This window comes from Syzygium oleosum, unplaced genomic scaffold, assembly GCF_021117445.2.
Source record: "Syzygium oleosum isolate NSW1041296 unplaced genomic scaffold, Sole_v2.1 Sole_v2.15, whole genome shotgun sequence".
In the NCBI taxonomy this organism is placed as follows: Eukaryota; Viridiplantae; Streptophyta; class Magnoliopsida; order Myrtales; family Myrtaceae; genus Syzygium; species Syzygium oleosum.
Genome location: NW_026607499.1, coordinates 6161013 through 6182628, shown reverse-complemented (window position 1 = coordinate 6182628; position 21616 = coordinate 6161013). Strand labels below are relative to the sequence as shown.

Sequence of the window (21616 nt, the reverse complement as noted above, 5' to 3'; positions counted from 1 at the left end):
CAAATGCTTTGTTTCAGACAAGATTCAGGGCCGTACAAATATCCCTCGCCGAATCTTCCAAGGAAAACCAAAAAAAATAAAATAAAAAATCCTCCAACTAGAAAACAAGACCGACCCTTTAATGAATCTATCATCTACCAATTGCCCATAAAACCCACCTTCCGGTCAACATGCCTATGAATTTTTATTCACATGAACAACTGGATTCTCTATCTTTACATAAAAAAAAAGAAAAAAAAGAAAAAGAATTCTTTCAGTCGTCTATCATTACAAAGTTGTCTTTTTAGACATTTCGTAGTTTCAGCTCCAAAGTTGTCCTTTTATGTCACTAGTGCACTATATATGTACCCCCCTCAAAATAAGACTTCAAAAAACCAAGGGAAGTTAGAACTCAATACATAAAGAAATGAAGCTTCTCCATTCAACTGTCTCTCATCTATTGATCTTTGTCCTTGCCGTCGTGGTTGGTTTGGCGATTGCCGAGGCTCAAGTATGCAGGCCTAGTGGCAGGGTCCGAGGGACTCAGGGCAAGTGCAACACCAATTACGGTGCCAACTGCTGCAAGAGGGGCGAGCTTTACAAGTCGTGTAAAGCTCGCCCCCCGTGATGGGACGCACCAAGGCGACATTTACCATAAACAGCTTTAAGAAGGGCGGGGATGGGGGCGCGCCTTCTGAGTGCGACAACCAGTTCCATTCCGACGACATGCCCGTTGTGGCATTATCGACCGGGGTGGTACAACAATGGGAACATATGCCACAAGGAGATAACTATCAATGGCAATGGGAGGAGTGTGAAGGCGAAGGTGGTCGACGAGTGCGACTCGACAATGGGGTGCGACAAGGATCATGATTTCCCGCCACCATGCCCGAACAATATTGTTGATGCATCGAAAGTGGTGTGGGAGGTTTTAGGCATTCCCAAGAGCGATTGGGGAGAGATGGAGAACTTCGGTTCTGAGGACTGATGGCGTCTCTGAAGATTGGTCCATGAACTAATACCAAAGAGCTTGTGAGAAGAATTAGCAAGTTGTGTCCTTCCAAATTTCCATAACAGAACTCAAGAAAATAAGATTTGCCTATTCATCATTATGTAATGAATAAAATGATGTGGGGCTAGTTGTAGTTGAAAGGGATAATGACACAAACAGTCCCTGAACTTTGGCTCAATGTGCAATTTGGTCCCTGAACTTTTAATTTGTTTAATGTAGTCCCTGAACTTTAAGCTAATGTTCAATGTGGTCCCTGAACTTTTAATTTGTTCAATGTCATCCCTGAACTTTTGGTACATGTTCAATTTAGTCCCTGAACTATATGAAAATGTTCAATGTAGTCCCTGAACTTGAATTAATGAAAAGGACTGCATTGAACATTTTCATATAGTTCAGGGACTGAATTGAACATATACCAAAAGTTCAAGAATGACATTGAACAAATTAAAAGTTAAGGGACCACAATGCACATTAGATAAAAGTTTAGGGACTACATTGAACAAATTAAAAGTTCAAGGACCAAAATGCATATTGGGCCAAAATTCAGGGACTATTTGTGTCATTTTTCCTAGTTGAAACATAACAGGAACGACGTGTTAGAAGACTTGATGGGAGGGTGTATGAATTTATCTTTATATTACCATCTCTTCTGAGTACAAGAACAACTACCTGCAATTATTTCTGCAACTCAAATAGCACTAGCAGTGAGGACATACATAAGATCAACAGTGAGACATGGCATTAAGTGGAATTATTATCTCAATCTTTGCCAATAAAGCAAATGAGCTGAACAGTTATAGATGAGATCAAGCTAGAATTCAAGGTTCAGGATTTGCTTTTTGTTTCTTTTTATTTATTCATGAATTTTAAGCTTACTCTCCTCATTGAACAATTATTTTTATGGTAGCTTCTTAAGAAGACAAACAGTTCTCGAGCAAGTGGAATTTGAGCAAAACTCGAACAACCAAATACTTTGAAAAGCTTTGACCCAACAAAAAAAATAAAATTTGAAAAGCCTTTGGGCGTGATGGCGTCAAATGGACCGGGTCCAGTTTTATACCGCATAAGTAGGTCATCTCGAATCGTAGGAAACGTAACCCATCAAACTCCAGTCAAATATCCAAAGCACTTGCTAAATTTAGTTCTTCTTCTACAATCTTAGATCGGTAAAAGCAAAGAACCTCATAACCATATAAAACCAAACACAATCATAGACAGATGAAAATTGGGAAAGTCTAGCAAACTAATCCTAAACAAAATGAAGCAGCATAACCCAATTTTACCTTCTGCAACGACTCGATTTAACTTCTGCAACATGAACTGATTTTACAATAACAAAACAAAATTACAGAAAAGCATCAGCTTTCACAATGCATTAGATATTCAGTTCAAACCGACAAAAAATTCTAACAGACAATACCAAGTGGAGCTAATAGTACAAGATCTGGAATCAATCACAGAATTCACCCTGAGGCCAGAATCACACATTCTATACACATGCTAACACAATCTGCATAGATATTTCATATGTCTCAACAACACATGAGATCGACTGCACACACCTGCCTTTTCTGACCTTCATGAGATTCCCAACAGCTTCTTTATGTCCCCCTGCAGTGTGTCACGGACATTGTTTCATAAGTTTAGTGAATCGACATTAAAGTTTTTTCATTATTCAAGCACATCTAGGAGGCCATCGTGTGATGTATTATAGACAACATGATCCCTAAGCATCAATCGGGGAAAAACATGATTCATAAGCAGGTATACCTCAATGGTAAGAGGAGATGTCGTTGGGTAATAACGATTTATAATCACCCCATTCTGATCTACCAGGAATTTGGCAAAGTTCCACTGAATTTCATCCTTGAACATTCCCCACTTGCCCGATTTTAGGAACTCATATAGTGGCGCTGCCTTTTCCCCATTCACTTCAATCTAACAAAAAGAAAAGGAAGTTGCATGTTAATTCCTCGTTGCTGAACCAGCTATCAGACCACAAATACAGAATTTGGAAAAGGAAGAAACTATCCAAGAAGTTTGGTGATGATAATTATGCATACAAAGGAAGCCAAGTGTTCAAGCAGCATCTTGAATATAACGAGGCATTTACATCTTAGCAGTAGTCAAGCCATTGTAACTTAGATGTGTGTCTAGACAAGGCTTACAGAAAGTAAGAGACAAAAAAGTTGCTTGTAGACCTTATCGAAGATGGGAAATTCTGCCTTAAAGCGGGTGCAAACAAATTCCTTGATCTGATCGTTTGTTCCTGGTTCCTCATCACCAAACTGATTGCATGGAAAGGCCAGTATCTCCAAGCCTGCACCAATTCACTTATCAGGAAAAACCAAGGTCACTCAGCATTACCTTCTCACAATTTTGGGTCAGGATAATCAGTTTCTATGCCACCGAACATCTAGCACTGTCGCAAATCAAATGTGCATAGTAAGACTGGAAAGGAAATAGAGCTAATACAAGAAAAAATCTCATAATTTGAGAATGGAGTATCGCAAGTCAGAGAATAGAAAGCATATATTAGGTCAATGAAGTGAGAATGAACGACCAAACAAAGGCTTAATGAGTATTGATCTTTCTATCCCTTTTTCCCCTTGCTGACATAAATATTAGCAGTAAATGTCACATCGCAAGATCTGCCGGTTAGATTTATTTGCCCAGAGGCAGCTCTACAAAGTAAGAGAATACTTCATGGAAAAAAGAAACAGATGAAGAACGTTCATCACCAGAAGTTTAGGCCATACGAAAAATATAACACTGTTAGTGATGTGAAAAAGTGTTGGACAGTGGCCGACCAAGACTATGCTTACAATAAGATCATCCCTAAGACGATAACAGCTAGAGTGAGCACCATAAGTTAAGAGATCATTGTGAAAGTTTCCAACCAGTTTAAAAACCAAAGAATGGAAGATGGAAAGAATGAGTGGTTAGTCCACAAAGGTTGATGACACAAACTCGGATCCACTCAACCAGTAAAGGAACATCGCAGTTCTTTTCCATCCTCAGCACCATATTCCAGATATAGTTATATACCAAGGATGAGAATTGACAGACCATTACTTTAACATTCCAACTTCTGCAACCATGGTGGATTAGTCACCCAAGGAAGATGGGGAACTCAAACGTAGAGTTTGAAGAGCTCACCTTTATCTTTGTACCTCTCATACAACTGGTTAAGCTCGGTATAGTTTGAGTTAGTCAATCCACTGCCAAAACCAAACGAGAACTGAGTAAATATATTTACAGGGCAAATCTATAGAATATCCATTTGGTGAGCCGTTAAAAGTGTAAAACAGAACTAAGCTATTAAATGCATCACATCTCCATAACATTATCTCCGAATTCAGAATCACCATGCACTCCCTTTTCTTCTTGCTTCTACAATATTTCTCTTCCTCGGATCTACTATCATATTTATTCTCCTCAGTAAAACCTCGTTAATAAGAGACAGAACAGAGGGAAGAAAAAACAAGGTGGGTGGGGTACGTACCATTTCGAGGCCACATTCACAATGAGCAAGACCTTCCCTCTATATTCACCCAGGCTTACATCATTTCTCTTCTCATCCTGCATATGTAAAGAACTACCTGGTTTAGACAACTATCACCCGAAGCAGCTTCCATCAAGTTCACATATAATGGGGGAACGAACAGCATTATCCTCAGTCAGATACCAGAAAGGTTACCTCCAACTGAACTAGCGCAGCATGCATAGACTGCGAAATGTCTAAATCTCAATATACGTATCAAAACGAAGGAATAGGCTAAAAAAGAGACCCTTTTAGAATGCAACATCTGAAAAGGAAAAGAAGCACGAAAGAACCTCCTGCCATTCAGTTGACCACGAGATCGCTCTCTTCGTTATCGTTTATCTCACCAGCCACAACAAAAACGATTCAATATCTCAAGCATCTTCTGGCTCTCAACAACTACTCCCACGCAAGGGCAACTAGCTTTTCATCACCCATTCCCATCAAAGACGCAACCTTTCGACGTTTCCGACAATAACCATACGTGGGTCGATTCAAGAATTCCACACAAACGGGGCCGATCCTCCAAAAGGGAGCATTACCATCACCACTGTTAAGTTCTTTATCGAAACAGTTCAGTTCAAGAACAAGCTTCACAAAGCAGAGAACATTCAGAGACTCGCAGAGCCCGACAAAGAAAGTTCGCAGACGGGTGATGAGCTGATGGACGAACCTTGACGGTGAGCTCGTAAATTGATCGCGGGTCCTGCATCAGTTGGCTCGTCATCGCGTCCACCGGTCTTCAAACTCAACGAGGCCCCAAAACTTTAACTATTTAAAAGAGGGGGGCGCAAGAACAATTACTGAAACCACCAGCAGATTTTGCTGATATGCGTTCTGCACCTTCTTTTTTCAGATCTTTACACTTTGCCCTCGGACATTTCGGGAGCGAATGCTTTGCAGCGGTAAAAATTGTTCAAAAAGTCCTAAACATATTATACGATGGTCAATTCAATCATTACCTTTTCAATCGTATCAATTTTGTCCTAAATTTTTTTGTCGATTTGCCAATTTAATCCTAAATTTTTTGATAATTTGCCAATATAAAAATTTTGGCCAGAAATCGCTGACATGGACATCGGCCGACCTGCGTGGCGTGGCTGGCGCTAACATGGACAATTTTTGTTGTTCTTTAAATTATTTCTGAATTTTTTCTTTTTTCTTTTTTTTTTCTATGGCTGGTACTTGACCATGGTCGCTCACAGACCATAGGTGAAAAGAAAAGAAAAGCACAAAAAAAAGAAAAAAGTATAAATTTAGAAATATTTAAAAAAAATTATAAAAATTGTCCACGTTATGAGTCATGCGACCCTAATAACGCCTCCTGTTGGTCTAGCGACCTCAGGCGACGCTTGGGTTGCACGACCTAGATCTCACTTGAGGTCGTACGACCTTAAGTGAGGGTGGCAGTGGCTTGCTGGCGGCTTATCAGCGGCTAAGGCCTTCGCCAGCCAAGTTAGGTTTTTTCGAGGACATTTCCGCAATTATGAAGGTTGAGCGAGGGTAAAGTTGAAAGAAAAAAAAACTTATTTGCATTTTGGAAAATGTAGCATTTCAAAGCACTTTCGGACTTACTTTGGGCTAAAAGCCTATGAAAATGCAATTTTTTTTTTCCAAAGTTCTCTTCAAAATTGTCAAACGTAATTTGCATCTGCCCAAAAGATTTTGTAACCCCAAAGACTCTTGCAAATACCGGACCAAACACACCCCGAAACATTTTAGAAACAACACCGCGTAAGTGGGGATGGATTGCACGACGGCCTTAATGAGCACTTCCTTTCCTGCTTTCAACTTCGCTATTAACACTTCCTTTCAGCTTTCCACCTAGCGAAATAATAGGATGTTTTGCAAAGTTGAAAGTTTTTGTCCCTCTCGCATGTCCGAAACTCCTATTCCGCGTTTCCGGCGTCGTCTCGCGGCGCGTGGTTTTCACGAGCTGTTGGCCGCGGGCGATGCCACTGCCAATGGCGATCGGCTGATGATTTTGGGTCCAATTCCCTCAAAAATCCTCAACTTTAGCTTTTGTCCCAATTATATCCCAAATTTTTTTTGTCTCATAAAAGACCCCAAACTTTTACTTTTGTTCCAAATCTACCCCGTTAACTTTTCGTCCAATTTTTTAATATTATTTTTTATTTTTTCGAATTTTTTTATTTTTTCTTTTCTTTTCTTTTTCCTTTCCTTTTCTTTTTTTTTTTGTTTCACCTTCAACCTCTGGCCGGTCGCCAGTCCGGCGACCAGCCAGAGGCAGGGGCCAAGCCTCGCCGGCGGCCGGCGGGGCCGAGCCTCGCCAACCACGGCGAGGACAGTCTGGCGAGGGCTCGGCCCCGCCGACAACCTGGTGAGGTCGGCCTCGCCCGGCAACGACGAGGTTGGGCGAGGCCGAACCTCGTCGTTCTTCGGGCGAGGCCGACCTTGCCAATTGCCGGCGGGGTGAGCCTCGCTAGATCGGCGAGGGCTCGGCCACGCCGGCCGTTGGCGAGGCTCGGCCTCGCTGGCTAGCAAGGCCGACCTCACCAGTTGCCGGGCGGGGCCGAGCCCTCGCCAGACTGTCCTCGCCGTGGCTGGCGAGGCTCGGCCCTGCCGGCTATTGGCGAGGTCAGCCTCGCCCAACGCCGGCGAGGCCGAGCCTCGCCAGCGGCCGACCTCGGCGGCCCCCGCCTCTGGCCGGTCGCCGGACCGGCGATCGGCCAGAGGTTGAAGGTGAAACAAAAAAATAAAAAATAAAAAAATTCAAAAAAATAAAAAATAATATTAAAAAATTAAACGAAAAGTTAACGGGGTAGATTTGAGACAAAAGTAAAAGTTTGGGGTTTTTTATGAGACAAAAAAAGTTTGGGATATAATTGGGATAAAGGCTAAAGTTGAGGTTTTTTTTGGGTATTCGGCCATTTTGGGATGAATCTATCATCTGCCAATTGCCCATAAAACCCACCTTCAGGTCAACATGCCCAAGAATTTTTATTCACATGAACAACTGGATTCTCTATCTTTACATAAAAAAAAAAAAAGAATTCTTTCATTCGTCTATCATTTTTTTTCATTCGTCTATCATTACAAAGTTGTCTTTTTAGACATTTCGTAGTTTCAGCTCCAAAGTTGTCCTTATATGTCACGAGTGCACTATATATGTACCCCCCTCAAAATAAAACTTCAAAAAACCCAAGGGAAGTTAGAACTCAATACATCAAGAAATGAAGCTTCTCCATTCAACTGTCTCTCATGTATTGATCTTTGTCCTTGCCATCGTGGTCGGTTTGGCGATTGCCGAGGCTCAAGTATGCAGGCCTAGCGGCAGGCTCCGAGGGACTCAGGGCGAGTGCAATACCAATTACGGTGCCAACTGCCGCAAGAGGGGTGAGCTTTACAACCCGTGACGGGACGCACCAAGGTGACATTGACCATAAACAGCTTTGAGAAGGGCGGGGATGGGGGCGCACCTTCTGAGTGCGACAACCAGTTCGATTCCGACGACACGCCCGTTGTGGCATTACCGACCGGGGCGGTACAATAATGCGAAGAGATGCCACAAGGAGATAACTATCAATTGCAACGGGAGGAGCGTGAAGGTGAAGGTGGTCGACAAGTGCGACTCGACAATGGGGTGCAACAAGGATCATGATTTCCAGCCACCATGCCCGAACAATATTGTCAATGCGTCGAAAGCGGTGTGGTAGGCTTTAGGCGTTCCCAAGAGCGATTGGGGGGAGATGGAGATCTTCTGGTCTGAGGACTGATGGCGTTTCTGAAGATTGGTCCATGAACTAATACCAAAGAGCTTGTGAGAAGAATTAGCAAGTTCTGTCTTTCCAAATTTCCATAACAGAACTCAAGAAAATAAGATTTGCCTATTCATCATTATGTAATGAACAACATGATGTGGGGCTAGTTGTAGTTTAAACATAGCAGGAACGACATGTTAGAAGACTTGATGGGAGGGTGTATGAATTTATCTTTATATTACCATCTCTTCTGAGTACAAGAACAACTATCTGCAATTATTTCTGCAACTCAAATAGCACTAGCAGTGAGGACATACATAAGATCAACAGTGAGACATGGCATTAAGTGGAATTATTATCTCAATCTTTGCTAATAAAGCAAATGAGCTGAACAGTTAGAGATGAGATCAAGCTAGAATTTCAAGGTTCAGGATTTGGTTTTTCTTTCTTTTTATTTATTCATGAATTTTAAGCTTACTCTCCTCATCGAACAATTATTTTTATGGTAGCTTCTTAAGAAAACAAAGAGTTCTCGAGCAAGCGGAATTTGCGCAAAACTCGTACAACCAAATACTTTGAAAAGTTTTGACCCAACCAAAAAAAAAAAAAAAATTTTGAAAAGCCTTTGGGCGTGATGGCGTCAAATGGACCGGGTCAAGTTTTATGCCGCATAAGTAGGTCATCTCGAATCTTAGGAAACGTAACCCATCAAACTCCAGTCAAATGTCCAAAGCACTTGCTAAATTTAGTTCTTCTTCTACAATCTTAGATCGGTAAAAGCAAAGAACCTCGTAACCATATAAAACCAAACACAATCATAGACAGTTGAAAATTGGGAAAGTCTAGCAAACTAATCCTAAACAAAATGAAGCAGCATAACCCAATTTTACCTTCTGCAACGACTCGATTTAACTTCTGCAACATGAACTGATTTTACAATAACAAAACAAAATTACAGAAAAGCATTAGCTTTCACAATGCATTAGATATTCAGTTCAAACCGACAAAAAATTCGATCAAACAAATACCAAGTGGAGCTAATAGTACAAGATCTGGAATCAATCACAGAATTCACCGAGGCCAGAATCACACATACTATACACATGCTAGCACAATCTGCGTAGATATTTCATATGTCTCAACAACACATGAGATCGACTGCACACACCTGCCTTTTCTGACCTTCATGAGATTCCCAACAGCTTCTTTATGTCCCCCTACAGCGTGCCACCGACATTGTTTCATTAGTTTAGTGAATCGACATTAAAGTTTTTTCATTATTTAAGCACATCTAGGAGGCCATCGTGTGATTTATTATAGACAACATGATCGCTAACCATTAATCGGGAAAAAACATGATTCGTAAGCAGGTATACCTCAATGGCAAGAGGAGATGTCGTTGGGTAATAACGATTTATAATCACCCCATTCTGATCTACCAGGAATTTGGCAAAGTTCCACTGAATTTCATCCTTGAACATTCCCCATTTGCCTGATTTCAGGAACTCATATAGTGGCGCTGCCTTTTCCCCATTCACTTCGATCTAACAAAAAGAAAAGGAAGTCGCATGTTAATTCCTCGTTGCTGAACCAGCTGTCAGACCACAAATACAGAATTTGGAAAAGGAAGAAACTATCCAAGAAGTTTGGTGATGATAATTATGCATACAAAGGAAGCTAAGTGTTCAAGCAGCATCTTGAATATAACGAGGCATTTACATCTTAGCAGTAGTCAAGCCATCGTAACTTAGATGTGTGTCTAAACAAGGCTTACAGAAAGTAAGAGACAAAAAAGTTGCTTGTAGACCTTATCGAAGATGGGAAATTCTGCCTTAAAGCGGGTGCAAACAAATTCCTTGATCTGATCGTTTGTTCCTGGTTCCTGATCACCAAACTGATTGCATGGAAAGGCCAGTATCTCCAAGCCTGCACCAATTCACTTATCAGGAAAACCCAAGGTCACTCAGCATTACCTTCTCACAATTTTGGGTCAGGATAATCAGTTTCTTTGCCACCGAACATCTAACACTGTTGCAAATCAAATGTGCATAGTAAAACTGGAAAGGAAATAGAGCCAATACAAGAAAAAATCTCATAATTTGCAAATGGAGTATCGCAAGTCGGAGAATAGAAAGCATATATTAGGTCAATGAAGTGAGAATGAACGACCAAACAAAGGCTACGGAATGAGTATTGACCTTTCTATTCCTTTTTCCCCTCGCTGACATAATATTAGCAGTAATTATCACATTCCAAGATCTGCTGGTTAGATTTTTTTGCCCAGAGGCAGGTCTACAGAGTAAGAGAATACTTCATGGAAAAAAGAAATAGATGAAGAACATTCATCCTCAGAGCACCAGAAGTGTAGGCCATACGAAAAATATAACACTGGTAGTGATGTGAAAAAGTGTTGGAGAGTGGCAGACCAAGACTATGCTTACAATAAGATCATCCCTAAGGTGATAACAGCTAGAGTGAGCACCATAAGTTAAGAGATCATTGTGAAAGTTTCTAACCAGTTTAAAAACCAAAGAATGGAAGATGGAAAGAATGAGTGGTTAGTCCACGAAGGTTGATGACACAAACTCGGGTCCACTCAACCAGTAAAGGAACATCGCAGTTCTTTTCCATCCTCAACACCATTACTTTAGCATTCCAACTTCTGCCGCCTCGGTGGATTAGTCACCCAAGGAAGATGGGAACTCAAACGTAGAGTTTGAAGAGCTCACCTTTATCTTTGTACCTCTCATACAACTGGTTTAGCTCAGTATAGTTTGAGTTAGTCAATCCACTGCCAAAACCAAACGAGAACTGAGTAAATATATTTACAGGGCAAATCTATAGAAAATCTATTTGGTGAACTGTTAAAGTGTAAAACAGAACGAAGCTATTAAATGCATCACATCTCCATAACATTATCTCTGAATTCAGAGGTTCATGCTAACAACAATCACCATGCACCCCCTTCTCTTCTTGCTTCTACAATATTTCTCTTCCTCGGATCTACTATCATATTTATTCTCCTCAGTAAAACCTCGGTAATAAGAGACGGAACAAAGGGAAGAAAAACAAGGTGAATGGGGTACATACCATTTTGAGGCCACATTCACAATGAGAAAGACCTTGCCCCTATATTCACCCAGGCTTACATCATTTCCCTTCTCATCCTGCATTTATAAAGAGCTACATGCTTTAGACAACTGTCGCCTGAAGCGGCTTCATCAAGTTCACATATAATGGGGGAATGAACAACATTATCCTCAGTCAGATGCCAGAAAGGTGACCTCCAACTGAACTAGCGCAACATGTACAGACAGCAAAATGTCTAATTCTTAATATACGTATCAAAACGAAGGAATAGGCTAAAAAGAGACCGTTTTAGCATGCAACATCTGAAAAGGAAAAGAATCACGAAAGAACCTCCCGCCCTTCCGTTGACCACAAGACCGATCTCTTCATAATCGTTTCTCTCACCAGGGACAACAAAAATGATTCAATGAAAAACAATTCCCACGCAGGGTCAACTAGCTTTTCATCACCCATTCCCATCAAAGATGCAACCTTTCAATGTTTCCGACAAAAACCACACGTGGGTCGATTCAAGAATTCCACACAAACGGGCCGATCCTCCAAAAGGGAACATCATCATCAGTTCATCACCGTTGTTAAGTTCTTTATCGAAACAGTTCAGTTCAAGAACAAGCTTCCCAAAGCTTGGTGAACTTGTGAAAGAGTTCGTGCCCTGAGAAACATTCAGAGGCTCGCGGGGCCCGACAAAGAAAGAGAGATCGATGGTGGTTTCCAACCCACGGGGTGATCGACAAGGTTGAAGATTCTCAGATGGGTGATGAGCTGATGGACAAACCTTGACGGTGAGCTCGTAAATTGATCGCGGGTCCTGCATCAGTTGGCTCGTCATCGCGTCCACCGGTCTTCAAACTCAACGAGACCCCGAAACTTTAACTATTTAAAGAGGGGGGCGCAAGAACAATTACAGAAACCACCAGCAGATTTTGCTGATATGCGTTCTGCACCTTCTTTTTTCAGATCTTTACACTTTGCCCTCCGAGATTTCGGGAGCGAATGCTTCGTAGCGGTAAAAATTGGGGTTAATAGCACGAAAAACTCCAAATTGATACACCTGTAATAAATTTATCAAAAATTATTTTTAACAAAAAATTCACCAAAAATCCCAAACCTGTACACCTGTGACAAATTTACCCTTCGTTAGTTTCCGTTAAATTTTACTATCAGATTGCTAAGTTTGATGACACATGGTAATTGACGGTTGTATCAGTTTGAAGTTTTACTCCTCTGTTTGTCACAAGTTTATCAATTTGTGATTTTTCGTGATATTAATCAAATTTAACGGAAACTTACAGAGAGCAAATTTGTCACAAATCTACCAGTTTGAGATTTTTAGTGGTAAAAAAATTAGTTCGAGATAAAATTATCACAAGTGTACCAGTTTGGAGTTTTTGGTGGTCAAAAAATTAGTTCAAGATAAAATTGTCACAAGTATACCAATGTGGGGTTTTTGGTTGTCAAAAAAATAGTTCGGGGTAAATTAACAGGTATACCAGTTTGGGGTTTTTGCTGGTCAAAAAATTTGTTTGGGGTAAAATTGTCACAGGTGTACTAGTTTGGGGTTTTTCATAGTATTAACCCTAAAAACTATCCATCAAGTATTAAACATATTGTATCAATTTAGTCCTAATTCTTTTGACGATTTGGCAGTTTAATTCTAAACCTTTCAATTGTGCCAAGTTAGTCATAAACTTTTTGACGATGTGCTAATATAGTTATTCAAGCCAATTGTGGTCGGAAATCTTTGATGTGGATGCTAGCCGACCTATGTAGCGTGGCTGACGCTGACATGGACAATTTTGTATTTCTTTTAATTTTGGGTTAATATCACGAAAAATCCCAAAATGGTATACTTGTCACAATTTTACCCAAAACTAATTTTTTGATCATAAAAACCCAAAACTCGTACACTTGTGACAAATTTACCCAAAACTAATTTTTTAACCACCAAAAATCCCAAACTGGTACACCTGTGATAAATTTACCATCCGTTAGCTTCCGTCAATTTTTACAGTTAAATTTTACTGACGTGTATGACACATGGTGACGTGATATGGTGATGTGACAAGTCCACGTAGAAATCCATAGGGTAAATATGATGAAAAACCCCAAATTTGTCCGCTAATGGACGGTAAATTTATCATAGAATTACCAGTTTGAGATTTTTTGTGGTAAAAAAATTAGTTTAGGATAAGTTTGTCACCGGTGTACCAATTTAGGGTTTTTCATGGTCAAAAAATTAGTTTGGGATAAATTTGTTACAGGAGTACCAGTTTGGGATTTTTCATAGTCAAAATATTAGTTTGGGGTAAATTTGTCACATGTGTACTAATTTGAGATTTTTCGTGGTATTAATCCTTTAATTTTTTCTGATTTTTCTTTTTTTCCTTTTTTTTCTATGGCTGGTATTCAGCCATGCTCACCGACCGACCATAGGCAAAAAGAAAAGTAAAGGACAAAAAAAAAAGAAAAGAAAAAAAAGAAAAATTTAGAAAGATTAAATTTTTTTAAAAAAATTATCCACATCGTGGGTCGTGCGACCCTAGCGACGCCGCCTTAGGTGATGCGGCGACACTTGGGTTGCACAACCTAGGTCTCACTTAAGGTCGTGCGACCTTAGGCGAGGGTGGCGGTGGCTAAGGTCTTCGCCAACAAGTTAGGGTTTTCGAGGACATTACCGGAATTATGAAGGTTCGGGATGAGTAAAGTTGGAAGAAAAAAAAAACCTATTTGCATTTCAGAAAATGCAGCATTTTAAAGCACTTCCGAACCTATTTTGGGCTAAAGGCCTTTGAAAATGCAATTTTTTTTTTCACAAAGTTCTCTAAAAAGTTGCCAAATGTCATTTGCATTTGCCTAAGAGATTTTGCAACCCCAAAGTCCCTTGTAAATACTGAACCAAATGCACCCTTAAGCACTTTAGAAACAACACCGTGTAAGTGGCGACGTATTGCGCCACGGCCTTAATGAGCACTTCCTTTCCAGCTTTCAACTTCGCTATTCCTTTCAGCTTTCCACCTAACGAAATAATAGGATATCTTGCAAAGTTGAAAGTCCTATAATACGTGGATCTCAATCTTTACTTCTTTCGTAAGTATTATTAGTTAATCATTTTAGAGATATTTTATTTAAGGGTGAGTGTCTATTTCCTTTTTTATACATATTTCAATAACAAAATTTCAATCATTTCTATATATAACAACTCTCCTTAAAAAATTTACATCTTGAAGTATCTTTATTATTTCAATTAGTACAATTTGCGTGACCGATATTCCATCGTTACTTCATACTCTAAGATAATTTTACTTAATCTTTGTCTTCCACATTCTTCCAATTCGTGTGCATATTTGCTAGTGTCAAGAATGTGATGTTACTTAGGATGATCATAATGAAAGATTGAGTTGCTGTTCTTTCTCTCAAAACTCTCTTAACCTCCCTTCCCTAAAGGCTTCCGCTCCGCTTACACATTTCGACCAGGCGCAGCACAATTCAAATCTGCTTGGCTCATATGAGCAGTTCTTGGATTAGTTCTGCCTTTAAGTGATAAGAGGTTAAGGGATGACGGATCAGGTCAGTCCAAAAATTGGTTCAAAAAAAGGTGTCTGGTCTGGTGCAGCTAATGTGACCTTTTCGGTCTACGGTTCTGAAACTTCATATTCTGCCTCTACAAAGTTCTTCTACGAACTCATTTCCCTCCTTGCCAAATCGCTACCGGAAAAATTTTGTCGCCATAAGTTATACAGTAAGCATGATCATCCCAAGTATGTCGTGCCCCAGAGATTAAAGAAGAAATGCAGTTCCTTCTGCTCCTAGCTTCAGCTGATCATAAAGCTCCGCAGGGAAGAGATTGACAATAGACAGAGAAAAATGGTGTTCGATTTGAAACTTAGTATTAGAACGTTACTAGCTACAATAACTGCGGTGTAATTGAACAACATCCATACATAAGAGGTCTCCTCACAAAGCTACTCCCCAAGTCTGCTTCCCTCATTATTTATCAACCAGAATCAGAAACCGTCCACCCTTATGAAATTCACTCAACCCCCAGCAGTTTCTTCACATCCTTCTGCAATCACAAGGGAAACAATCGGCATCACTCAGAAATGAACCGAAAGATCAGGAATATATGGCACGTGAAACAAGCACTAGGTTGCTTTTACCTCGAAACTCAGGGGTGAAGTTGTTGGAGCGTAACGCTTGACTACATTCCCCTCTTTGTCGACCAAGAACTTGGTGAAGTTCCATTTGATGCCGTCGCCAAAGAACCCACCTTTGCTAGATTTCAGGAATTTGTACAATGGATCAGCATTCGCACCATTCACGTCAACCTGCATAAAGTGCACATATATAATCTCATGACTGAGAAAAGTTTTAAAAAACCATATGTTTATCTAGTTATTTGTGTGATTAAATCGTAAGCAGGATTTCAACACTACCACGTCAGAGTTGGATCTGGCTCAAATTTGACGATCCGCTAGGTCACAAGGTAATATTAAATTCGTTGGACCCTCGTCCTTACAGAAGCTCCTACCAAGAAAACAAAAACAAATAAAAAATCTACCTTAGAAAAGACAGGGTATTCAGCCTTGAATCGAGTACAGGCAAATTCTTGGATCTGCTCGTTGGTCCCCGGTTCCTGAGATCCAAATTGGTTGCACGGAAAAGCCAGAATCTCCAGACCTGCATTCCAATAAGGGAATGTAGTCATCTCCTTATGTCTTCTCCCACCCAAATTTTATTCGTACAAAACATTGATACTCCAGGGTAATGAATTGTTAGACAAAAGTAAGACATTGTTGGGTCTGATGTGGGAGGTTTCACAGATTGACATGGGATTACTCAATATCAAAGTACTAATGGGAGATCGCTCGGGGAACAAAAGTGATGGCAAGCACTTTACTCCGTTGGCCAATTCTCCTGTGCTTCGCAATCTAAAACGAGGAATGTCAATTGTGTATTCAGTCACAGCTGAAGTCCCAATTTCACTACAATCACTATGTTTCATAAACTCATTCCATGAAGGAACCATAAGGAAAAAGACAGTGCTGAGTCTCTCACTCACAGGCACAATATCAGCTACATTGGAACCTATGAAATAGCTTGGTCCGAGTCATCCCTTTTGAGTGCAATAGAGCTAATTCAAATTGTGCGAAGAGGGAGAAACAGAACTAGTGTACCTTGATTTCTGTACTTCTCATAAAGCTTACTCAGCTCTGTGTAGTTTGAGTTTGTCAAGCCACTGCATCACAACAAGCGTGCACCAGTAAAAATCTAAACCAGAATCTTAAATCAAAGGAGATCATTTGGAAGGCCACAGCTTGCTCGTGAAACATTGTTCGTCAGTTGTCGTCTGCTGACAAAGATTATACTGATTCCCCAAGCACCCGGGATATAAGAACAGAAACACAAAATTGGAACTTGCACCGAATCTAGTCCACGAGGACAGGGTTCAGTGCTAGTCCTAGACTGAAAATGGAGATTCAACATCAATCAAAGATTACCATTGCGATGCAACATTGACGATCAGCAGGGCTTTCCCCTTGTACTGGCTGAGATCGATGTCATTCCCCCTAGCATCCTACAACAAAATCAAACACGGAATCCGCAGAAAATCACGCCAAGGACCGCGAAAGAAACCAACTTGCAGTTGGTTACATGGGACAAACTTGATTAACAACCGCAAATTTAACGGTAACATGACTCAAAGCAAAAAAAGCTATTGCAGTTTGCACTGTGCAAGCTACCATTCCATTCCTTTTGAAGAAAGAGGACGAAGCTAGAGCACGTTAATTAAGCACGAGCGATTTCACTAAACCTTTGCTAATCCCGCGTCTCTCTCTTTCCCAGACTTCTAATAGACATCTTCTTACGTACTTATCAACCCCACGGGAGTTCCATCAAACATCCGAACTCCGACATAAGACACGACAAAAGATCAGTCAATATCAGAACGTCGCCGATCCAACACGGCAAAGACGAAACCTTTTTACGAACGATCAAGAAAACCGGCCCCCCCCACCAAAAGAAAAAAACCCAACCTTGACGGTGAAGTCGTGAACCGAGGCTTTCTGCTGTTGGCTCGCCATCGCGTGACTCGATCTCGAAGCGCCGAGCTCGGACACCTTGCAGCTGCAGCGGCGATAGCGGGGGGGGTTAAAAGGGGAACCCTTTTTCCCGATCGGCGAAGACGGACGCGTATCGAGGAGGCGTCGGCCTTCGAGTGGGGGAAGATGGGAGGAGGAGAGAGAAACCGCGACGAAGGAAAGCTTCGATGGGCGGAACCTCGTTCGGCGAAGTAGACGAGCGGAAAGAAGACGAGCGGAAGAATCAACGGAGCATTCGGTGACGAGAACAGAGGACGAGCGAGCGAGCGAGCGAGGGGCCTTATATACATTTTTCAGTTCCGTGCGTGCGTGAGCTTCGCGCCGTATTCGATTCGACGATTGGGTGGCGTGGCCGCGCGCCACGTGGCTCGCGTACTCGGTTCCACGTGGATTGGTTCGACCAAGAAGTTCCCCCCCCTACCCCGCGGGCCTCCTTGCGTTGGGGGCAACCTAGAAATTGAGTTCGATTTTCGTCAGTGCCTACGTAAGCCAATCCGCGGGGTTTTGATTCGGGAAAATTTCAAATCAATATACAAAGTGATGTCATTTTATTAAAAAAAGTCAAAAGTGAATATAGTATTAAATAAAGGTTTGAAGTATCCAATTAGTTTTAAATAAGGGCTTGAAATATTCAATTAGTCTCAAGTAAGGGCCTGAGTTCCTCGGCAGGTCAAATGCTCACCGGCCGATAAGAACATGACTATTCTAGCGATCGGAACAAGGGCAGATTCGTCTTTTACTTTTAAATTTTTTTTTGTTTCTTTTTCCTTTTTTTGTTTTTTTCTTTTCATTTTCCTTTTCCTTTTCTTTTTTTTTTTCCTCTCTTCCCTTCGTCAGCCTTAGGCGAGGGCGGCCCTCGCCCGATGCCGGCTTGCTCTCGCCGGTTCTAGCAAGGGTCGCCCTCACCCGCCCAGCCCAAGCGAGGTGACCCTCGCCCAACGCCGGCAAGGGCAACCCTAGCCCAACCCTAGGTTACCCTCGCCAGCGTCGGGTGAGGGCCGCCCTCGCCTGGGCTGGGCAGGCGAGGGTTGACCCTCGCTAGATCCGACAAGAGCAACCCTCACCCTCGCCTGATCTGGCAAGGGTCGACCCTCACCCGCCTAGCCCAGGCGAGGGCGGCCTTCGCTCGACGCCGGCGAGGGCAACCTCCGCCGGACCCGGCTATCGCCGGCGGAGGGAAGAGAGAAAAAAAAAAAGAAAAGGAAAAGAAAAAAATAGAAAAAGGAAAAAAGAAACAAAAAAAATTTAAAAAATAAAAGACGAAATTGCCACTATTCCGATTGCCGAAACAGTCACGTGCTTGTCGACCGGTCAGCATTTGACCGGCCGGGCGAACCCGGCCCTTACTTGAGACTAATTGGACACTTCGGGTCCTTATTTGAAACTGATTAGGCACTTCAGAACCTTATTTGACACTATGTCCACTTTGAACCCTTTTTTGAGAAAATGACCCCACTTGGGTACTGATTTGAAATTTTCCCTTTTGATTTTGATGCGTGTTTCAGAATCAAATTTCGCAGCAGATTTCGTTTTTAAAAGTATTTTTAGTTAAGCAATCAAATAAGAATAATTCGGAACTGCTTATTCGCAGCTAAAAAGAAAAGAAAAGAAAAGAAAAGAATAATTTGGGTAAATAATGTCGTGATATAATTCGGAAGTGCTTATTCACAAGTCTCTTGTCAACGTAAATTGGTAACATTTTCTGTTTTCGGGAACAATTTATATTCAGAAATAGTTTTTTTTCCATTTTTATTTTCTTGGACAAATTTCTGAGCACAAGAACGCATTTGATATGACCTTGTCATTTTTTTTGTGACGTGGAATTTTTTTTAATTTTTAAATAATTTCTGAGATTTTTCTAATTTTTTTCATATATTTCTTTTTTTACTCCCTTCTTCTTTCTCCTCTAATTGGCCGTCGGGCCTTGGCGACTGACAAGGTCGAGCCTTGCCCAGCCATCACGAGGTTAGCTTCGCCCGGCCATGGTGAGGCCGATGCCCGACCATGGCAAGGCTCACCCGAGATCGGCGAGGTTGACCTCGCCAGCCCTCGTCTTTGGCCAGTCGCCGACCATCGCCGAGGCCTAGCAACCGGCTAGCGGAGGAAAAAGAAGGAAGGAAAAAAAAGAAAAGAAATAAAAGAAAATGGCCTTGTTACAAAAATTGTTCCTGAGAACAAAAAACTAGATTTTTTTAACTTTTTGTGTATATTCCAAATCTATTCCTTGCCACTTAGGGCGCGTATGGCAACGATTCTGTGCCCGAAAACTGATCTTGAGCATTTGAAGGCGTTTGGTAACGGTTCAAAATTTCCATTCCTGGAATAGAAAAAGAATAAAAATACGTTTAGTAACGACACAAAATTTCTTTTTATAAATAATATTTTTAAATATTTTAATATTTCTTTTTTTCTTTTCTTTTTTTCTTCTCCTCCTTCTCGGCCATGGCCGGCGAGGGCATCGCGGCCCTCACCGGATCCGGCAAGGGTCGCTCTCGCTGGCCTTTTCTAGCCCTCGCCCGAGTCGGCGAGGGTCGCCCGAGTCGGCGAGCGAATTGGGTGAGGGTCGCCCTTGCTGGATCTAGTGAGGGCTGGATTTTCGCCGCCACCCTCGCCAGATCCGGCGAGGGCGGCCCTCGCCGACCACAGGCAAGGGTGGCCGGCGAGGGTCGCGTCGGCCTTCGCCTGTGTCGCCGGTGGCCGAAGAATGAAGAAGAAGAATAGAAAGAACGGGAGAGAAGAAGAAGAAAAAAAAATTTCTTTGCCAATTCTGATTCTTGTTCCAAGAATTAAGAAGCTACTTTTTTTTAGTTCTTGATTCTGTTCCAAAACTGATTCTTGGAATAATTTTTTGCAAATTTGTGCCCGGGCACAAAAATTTTAACAAACGGATTTTTGGGTTGAGAACAAAAGAACAGAAATTTTCACTATTTGGTAACTTGCCAAACGGGCCCTTATCTATTCTGGGGAATAGAAAAATTAACTGATGTTACCAAGTAGATTTATGTTCTTTCCGTTCCGAGGAACAAAAGAACAGAAAAATAGAAAGATAAGTGTTACCAAACAAACCCTTAACTCACCTTCATATTTTTTTTTTTAAGAAACAAATAAGTTTCATTGTTGATGGACTGCCTCGACCTTAATAACAAAATGAGGTCATCGTGCATTCTACTCAGTGGCCATGTATTCAAGTTACGAGTATTCTATAATACTTTTAAGAATGATCTGAAAATTGCCTGGATACGTATTTCCTATTTTTGGCTTGTAATGCAAAAATACTCAATTGTGAGATGTGCAATGACGTGAGCAGTCTTACCATTTCCTGGCCGCTTGTTAGGTGGGCCTTAATTTGGTCGCGGCTCCTAAAAAATATTCAGTTCACATAGTTCAGGTTTGGAGTTATTTCCAATGGAAGATGGACGCTTCCTGAATTCAATCGTGGCATTAATTTATGGAGGTAAAATTGTCCAAAAAGTTTTAAACGTATTGCACCTTTGCCAATTCAGTTCTAAACCTTTCAATTTTACTAATTGAGTCCTAAACCTATTCACTTCTTGCCAATTGAATCCATCCGGCCAATTTTAGTCAGAAATCGTTAACGTGGACGCCAACTGGTTACGTGGCACTGAAGTGGACATTTTAAAAAAATATTTTAATAATTTCTAAATTTTTTATGGTTTTTTTTTCCTTTTCTCTATTTGTTTTGGGTTTTAGAGTTAGGGCCGGCGAGGATGGCCGACCGACCCTCGCCGGCTTTAGGCGCTCTCGCCCACACCCTCACTAGATCTAGCTAGGCGAGGGCTTGGCGGCCTTGACTTTGGCCAGTGAGGGTCGGCCGACCACCCTTGCCGGCCTTAACTCCAAAACTAAAAACATAAAATAGAGAAAAGGAAAAAAAAACCATAAAAAATTCAGAAATTATTAAAATATTATTTTAAAATGTCCACGTCCATGCCGCATGCCCAGTCTGCTTCTACATCAGCGATTTCTAGCCAAAATTGGTCGAATTGGCTTAATTGGCAAGAAGTGAAAATGTTTAGAACTCAATTGGCAAAATTAAAAGGTTTATGACTGATTTGGCAAAGATGCAATAAGTTTAAGACTCTTTGGACAATTTTCCCAATTTATGGACGATTTTCTTAAATCTCAAAATTGATTCATCTGGGAAGAG

At 41.3% G+C, this 21616-nt stretch overlaps 3 protein-coding genes and 1 long non-coding RNA gene across 4 annotated transcripts; 1 reads left to right on the top strand and 3 right to left on the bottom strand.

Annotated features, from left to right (window-relative positions):
* Window positions 1–659: 659 nt before the first annotated feature.
* Window positions 660–8533, top strand: LOC115666730 (uncharacterized). Its single transcript, XR_008818030.1, has 2 exons — window positions 660–895; window positions 8231–8533. It is a non-coding gene; the product is annotated as an uncharacterized LOC115666730 (long non-coding RNA).
* On the bottom strand, window positions 2337–5406 carry LOC115666729 (probable glutathione peroxidase 8). The gene is made up of 6 exons (XM_030588403.2): window positions 5209–5406; window positions 4497–4573; window positions 4151–4212; window positions 3193–3311; window positions 2762–2929; window positions 2337–2602 (listed from the first exon to the last, which is right to left on the bottom strand). Exons 1-6 carry the CDS (start codon window positions 5260–5262, stop codon window positions 2570–2572), a joined length of 513 nt encoding a protein of 170 aa, XP_030444263.1. The 5' UTR covers window positions 5263–5406; the 3' UTR covers window positions 2337–2569.
* A 608-nt stretch (window positions 8534–9141) lies between the features above and the next one.
* On the bottom strand, window positions 9142–12332 carry LOC115665313 (probable glutathione peroxidase 8). Its single transcript, XM_030587188.2, has 6 exons — window positions 12123–12332; window positions 11348–11424; window positions 10987–11048; window positions 10065–10183; window positions 9634–9801; window positions 9142–9474 (listed from the first exon to the last, which is right to left on the bottom strand). Exons 1-6 carry the CDS (start codon window positions 12174–12176, stop codon window positions 9442–9444), a joined length of 513 nt encoding a protein of 170 aa, XP_030443048.1. The 5' UTR covers window positions 12177–12332; the 3' UTR covers window positions 9142–9441.
* Window positions 12333–15200: 2868 nt separating this feature from the next.
* LOC115665312 (probable phospholipid hydroperoxide glutathione peroxidase) lies at window positions 15201–17667 on the bottom strand. Its single transcript, XM_030587187.2, has 6 exons — window positions 17383–17667; window positions 16846–16922; window positions 16522–16583; window positions 15906–16024; window positions 15505–15672; window positions 15201–15410 (listed from the first exon to the last, which is right to left on the bottom strand). The coding sequence occupies exons 1-6, from the start codon at window positions 17428–17430 to the stop codon at window positions 15378–15380; spliced, it is 507 nt and encodes a 168-aa protein (XP_030443047.2). The 5' UTR covers window positions 17431–17667; the 3' UTR covers window positions 15201–15377.
* Between the last annotated feature and the right edge of the window lie 3949 nt (window positions 17668–21616).